Here is a 6,608-nt window from a genome sequence, read left to right on the forward strand (position 1 = left end):
GAGTAGACATCAATTCATTTGAATGATGGTACTGCAATGTCGATCTTTCAAATGAGATGGTCTTGATTCTACCCACCCAACATGCCTGATTAGTCGTACTGAGCCCCACTTTTTACACTACTATGAGGAAAATAAAACAAAGCGTAGTACATGCAAAAACTCTATCTAAACAAAACAATTTCAACTACTGGGCTGATTTAGGATAGTTTTCATAATCAAGCTACTACTAGAAAAATAAAACAATTTCAGTTTAGGATAGTCACAATTTTAACCACACCGTCAGCCTTAAGTGAATACGACCAATGCATTTTTGCATCCTTGCACACTAACCTCACAAGTCTATGTATTGCCAAGTCTATCTGCCCCATTTTTTCTCCTGGGCAGCACACTCAGCATGTGACAACCCCCTCAACAACTCTACCAACTATCAGAATTTCCATTTTCAAGACTAACTAGTACCACAAAGGTCTCTCATTCTTGGAGAGACCTCCCTTGGTTCCCACACCCTGACACTAGGTCTCATCTTGCGCCCCCCCACCCCTAATGCCTCACTTGTACTTTTCTTCCCCACCTCATTGTTCCTTTTGTGCCCCACCCCCACCCCCTCTCTTGATCAACTGCATCACTTCTTCCTTCCAAAAAAAAAATTTTTTTGAGGATTTATGCAATATTGTCCTTTAAGTCTCCTTGATAGTTTGTTTAGTCCTTGCCATGGAAGTACGAGGAAGGAGAAGAGGGTGGATGATTTTTAAATGAATAGTGAGATTAGCCAGCCTCTTGTTTTATATAGTAACTATTAACCAAGGCTTAAATAGTGAGATTAGCTACCCTCTTGTTTTATTAGTAACTATTAAAAAAAGTTCAAGGCCTAAGTTTAGGCTTTAATAAAGGCCTTTCTTCATGGTTTAGAATTAAGGATTTCATTAAGGCCTAGGTTTGGGGCCTTAACAAAGGCCTTTAAGAAGTTAATGAAATAAATCTTTACAACACATTTTTGGACATAGTTTGAAATACACCCACGTCTTGCTTCTCTTTTTCACACATGAATTCAATGTATGTTAGAGTTTGTGCTTCCTTAAATGCAAAATAACCATATTCATTGACACTTGAAATTTCGAAAATTAAAAAACATTGACACGTTAAATTGAAGATTTTTTTTTTTACAATAGAAATATATATCCAAATTTATTTTGCAAATGGCCTACAATTGAAAGTATTAAGAGTAAGGCATTTCAATACACTATATTTTGCAATGAACTCTTTTGGTAAACCATCGTTTAACCTTTTGCGCAGCACGTGACTTGTTACAAGACTCCTGCCTCTTACTTTATTTCCTCTGTGGCTGGATGATATAATTGTGTTTGCAAATATTTCTCCCTTTTACAAGAAGAACCATTAATTCCATGATAAAACCATCCAAACATTTCATGGAGAGCATTGCTTCAAGCCATCTGACCATCATGATGTGTGTTTAATACGCACCTTGTGCAGTATAATGCTACTTTTCCATATCTCTGGCAACTCCAAAGATTCAAAGAACGATACTTTTTAGTAAACCATGGACTGTGAGCTTAAAGAATGTGCTACATCAACATAAAAACACTTGAGTTTAAGAGCCTAAACAAGAAACTATGTTTTGTTCCGATCTATTTTTGCCATATTTTTACATAGGTGGAAGCTTTTTTTTCCTTCGCTCAGACGCTCAGAAGATTTCGCTCGAAAAATGCTCGTCCCCCTCTCCAAATAGGTGCACACATATTTCTGACATTTAGACTAGCTTCTAAATTTTTGGTGCACTCGTAGAATGCCTTCTAAAAACCCCAAGTTATATCGTGCCAATATTTACCATGATTAAATAAAACTCTCCGTGCCTTTTCACCGCCCTTGGAGACTGTACATGGAAGATTCCCTGAAGTGCATCCTTTTGAAGTGTGATGTTTCCTCCATGTGCTAGAAAAAAGTGCTTTGAGTTTTGCAATAATAGAAGCTGTGCCTCTTTCTTCAAGTTTAATATTCCATACATACACTATATGTAAGTATAGAAACTTGTCGATCAACTGCAGGCAAGACTAAAAATACACTCTTTCTAGTGGGATGTTTAAAATTGCATACCAATTTTCATCAACTTTGTCTCAATCCAGTGCACTCTTTTGATCACAACTCATAACACCATTGCTCCATTGGTACTTGCCATCATCCACATTTCTTTTACTATTTTTTGTGTTCTACCCTACTTGTGAGTGCACACAAAAGAGACATGGGTATGATGTGTTTGCCCCTGTCTAGACTCCAAACATGCACTTCAAAGTTTTTGAGCCTCTTCACATATTCCACTCAATGTTGAAAGATCCAAATCCTTCAACATGAAGAAACACTCCCTTGGTCTGAGCATCTATAATGTTTGGAACTGGACGCCATTCAAAGACCCACTTCATGTAAGAATGGGTCTCTCTAGGGACTTCTAATGCAGCAAGCCACCAAATATGCTCTTTTGATTGCACACTAAAATCTTCAATAACTTTACTATCTTGTGCATGTTGTAAGTTCATAGGTGTAACAATGAATTTCTCACCTACAAATGCTACTGATGATTTTCTAGTTGTGTTGCAAAATTTTTTAAAAGGCTCACAAAACATCTAGAAATAAGTAAAACAAATGTCCCTATAGTAGTTGACATCGAGGGGTGATGTGAAACACCTAGAAGTGGAGGGGTGGGGGGTAAACAATGGTGCAAAGCTAGACATCACTAACCATCTAGACTAAAGATGTGGCCACCATCATAAGTGATTTGCATCAAATGACTCACATTGATCAAATTAGATTCAAGGGCCCACCTTCATTCAATGATGGTAGTAACCCCTTAGTAGAGCTATTAGAGTCGTTGTTGTAGCCTTTCACAGAATTAAGATATAGATCTTGAATCAATAATGAAAACAAAACTCGATTGTCCCTATAAAATTTTCACGTGCTCAGTAATGGACACCACAAGATCGAATTGAGATCTCGCTCTGATACAATAATTGATTCAAAGAAGTAAAGAGACATTAATACAGAGAGACACGTTAGCGAATAGTCTACAATTGTATTGTGTGAATAGGTGGTTACATATATAGGCCTTCCGCTTGATTTTAATAGCCACCATGCTTAATTGCATGGCCTAGCACCATTATACTAACACACAATGAGACATAATGTTTACGTAACCTAACTTAATGTACGTGTTAGAGGTACAAGGCCGTTTTTGGTACGAGACGGAATGTTCAATTTGGATACTTTCAAGAAAGAAGGCAATACTCATAGACACTTTGGTAATGGAGATATATTGTATTTACATCCATGAAAGAATTAAAATCACACTAAGATAAGAGTTGGTCATCGAAAGGAGTTGGTCATCGAAAGGACTTGTCTAATAGGGGAGAGTTTATATAGTCAAGTAGAATACGAGCTACAAGCTTAACAACATAGCGTAACATCCTCTTGAAGGCTCCAACATCTGGAGCTACAGGCCATTTTGGTGGAATCAGTTTACATTTCATTTATGCAACAGATGCTCGGGCTAGCACATATTCGTATTCGATTGTGATACTCAAGATCTTAACCCCGGGCACTGACACATACGTTGGCACAATGGTGACGACTAAGCTATCTTCCCCAATCAGATTGAGCTCTCTCACAATGACGCCGATTCCAAAATGAAGTGAAGTATTCACTGAGGAGTTGGCCATGCGCGTGGAGAACGTACCTGCAAACTCGGTGCAGTTGAGTAACGTAGTTATGTTAGCGGTGGGAAGATTTAAGAAGACATTAAACTTTGCTTGTGTGTTGCTTTGCACCTCTATCCCCCCGATTACTAGCATTTCTTCACCATTAGACCACCCTTGCTTGTCCCTTGCTACACGCGCAGAGCAAGGTTGCACCACCTCCTCGCCCATCTTGCATATTACTGTGTCCTCTAAAAGCTCAGCAGGTGTACTGCTTTGTGGTTTTGGAGTATAGCTAAGCCACGGAATCTCAACTTCCTCATACATGATCCCTAGCTTGGAATCGTTGAGCGAATCCCTCACTGTCACTTTGACCAGCTCTGCATTCTCGTCGTAGAACACAAACTCAGAGTCCAGGTAGTCTGGATCGTCGATGTCTACGTTGCTTTCTGCAAGGGTTTTCCACACTGTCCATAGCCTATCCAGATTAGCGTGGTGGGCGTAGAACACGGGGTCTCTAGCAGATGTCGAAAACAAGCCCATGTCGAAATTATTGTGATTGGAATCGCCCACCCATTCATGTACGCTGTTGTGAGGCATCGTCTCGACTGTACCATAGCCAGGCATCTGAAGATCTCCGGATCTGTAGGGCTGACCAAAGAAGGTGTACTGAGTAGGTGCAGCGGTGACCATTACCCAATATAGTGCAGCTTGGTTGACAATGAGCTGCTCCTCCATGGTGAGGTTATTGTCGTTGCCGCGAGAAACTTCGTCGATGTCTACTATTGCAGGAGGCAGATGAGAAGCTTCTCTATTGTAGTCCCCTAGTTCAGGGTATTCCACATAGATTCGAGGCATTGTGCTTCCATCTGGATGGTCATAGTTCCAGAAAGGCAAAGCAAATGTGTCATCGCCAAGCAATTTAGCGAGAATGCGTTCATGGAAGTAGAGATACCATCTGTGGAAAGAAAAGAAAAGCCAAGAGGCATGGATTTGAAGTGGCGTGGTGGTGTTCCCTTGATAATAATATTCGTCACAGTAAGCACAGTGTATATTTGCTTGATGGCCAAAGGAGCGCGGATCTTCATGAGGCAGGGCTCGCATGAGCTCATAAGCCTGGCCAAGTTTCCGGGCGTATTCGTCGCTAGCTTTATGAGCAGGTCGCCTGATCTTGAGGGTGGGGGACTCCTCAAGCTGGAAGGGGCGGGGGGGGGTATGCGATGGAGGTGGGCAGCAGTCGAATATGTAAGCAGCACTTGGAGAGTAGTGGCAGAGAGCTATATCGGGAGCTAGTACAGGTGCGGTGAAGGTGGGGGGAAACCAGGCTCCCAACAGAAGCAAGGTACCGAGGAGGGGGAGTGAGGAGCTGAGGCGTGAGAAGTGGGAACCAACAGCAGCATGAGCCATGGTAGATGATTGGTGTGCAGCGTAGAGGATTGGTAGAGGAAACTTGAAACGAAGAGGAGCGTTCCTTACGCGTTCACGGAGATACCTTAGCGAAGAACCCCGTTCACGGAGACATGGTCACGTGCTGATCGTGCAGAACAACGCGTGGGAAGCCTGTACGCATGGTTCAGTTGAAACTATGATATTTTTGGGCAATAAGACATGGGTACCGAATGACAATGTAAAACTGAGGCACCGAACCGAAACACCCCAATGACAATGAAATTGATTTCAACTTTGAGCTATGTACCTTGTTAATAAAGGCAATCTTTCAATGAGTCAAAATAAAGTAACCAACCAAAACCACCATTGCGGATTGTTTGGATAATATTTGCACCTTAGGAGAAACATTTCGAATCTTTAAAATGTTCCGCACAAAAAGGGGGCCTTTTTAAAGGAATTAGACAAGTGTTTTACTCATGAGCTAAGGCATTTAAAAAATGAGCAAAAAATGCCCTACCTCTCCAAACACAAATTAGTAACAAGTACAAAGAAATGACATGATTTTCAAAAGCAAGTAAGTTCAAAATAATCATGAATTTGAATGGGAAACATAATTGTGCTATTATTGTAAGTAAAGATCATAGACTGCATTTGAAAATCAAACAAACCATAAAAAAGTGTTACATTGGTATCATTTCCAGATTAAGTGGAAGGAGCATCTTCTTCGGCACTATCAACAATAACATTGGCTTCTTCTAAATGAAGGCCATCACCCTCCAAATTTTGTCTCTCACTCCTGGTGCATCTTTATTTTTCTCCTCCACAATACTCACTCTCTTGCAGGCATGGAGCTTTTTCCTTCAGAATGTTTATAGTCAACTTTCTGACACGTCCTGCCTTTGTAAGAGTGAAGTCATAGACAAGTATGTCTGACAATGAAATGGATGTAAAATTGTGTCCGACAATGAAATTGATGTAAAATTGAGGCACCGAAACACCCGAACAACAATGAAACTGATGTCCAATTGAGGCACACCTCATGTATTAAAAGAATAATACAATCATTATTTAAATTAAACAAATACAAAATGAAACAACACAATTATGAAAAGGTGTCAAATGAACAGACACATCTAATCATATCAAAGTATGTAACAGCTGGTTCATTCAATATAATTACGAGTTATCTCTATCTCTTTGTGAACAAGAAAGTATTATAATTTTTCTATAAGGAAACCTTTAGGAGCCAAACCCACGCCACTCACCTTCTCCCTGAAATCATGACATCTGATCCAAACAGATTGTCACGATGGAACAACAAGCATCACGCCCTTACAAGGTCGATAAATTTGACCGATGGAAACTATCAACTATGGCAAATAACCATGGAATTATTCTTGCAGAAACTTGACCTGCTTATGGTCGTGAACGGAAATCAAGTCTGTGCGAATGCAGCGGACGTTGCAGTGTGGAAAGCCAAGGAGTTGAACGCCCGACTCCAACTCTTCTTGCATATGG

General features: G+C 40.5%; 1 protein-coding gene across 1 annotated transcript; it reads right to left on the bottom strand.

The window, feature by feature from the left end:
- Nucleotides 1–3,447: 3,447 nt before the first annotated feature.
- LOC147890516 (aureusidin synthase-like) lies at nt 3,448–5,108 on the bottom strand. The gene has a single exon (XM_087390308.1). The coding sequence runs from the start codon at nt 5,106–5,108 to the stop codon at nt 3,537–3,539; it is 1,572 nt and encodes a 523-aa protein (XP_087246434.1). The 3' UTR covers nt 3,448–3,536.
- Nucleotides 5,109–6,608: the final 1,500 nt, after the last annotated feature.

The sequence above is a fragment of the Dipteris shenzhenensis genome, chromosome 19 (genome assembly GCF_047967505.1).
Source record: "Dipteris shenzhenensis isolate YYH24624 ecotype China chromosome 19, Dip_SZ_1.0, whole genome shotgun sequence".
Lineage (NCBI taxonomy): Eukaryota > Viridiplantae > Streptophyta > Polypodiopsida > Gleicheniales > Dipteridaceae > Dipteris > Dipteris shenzhenensis.

Bases quoted from the DNA above. Each gene is read 5' to 3' on its own strand.
- LOC147890516 (XM_087390308.1), bottom strand. From the start codon at position 5,108: ATGGCTCATGCTGCTGTTGGTTCCCACTTCTCACGCCTCAGCTCCTCA.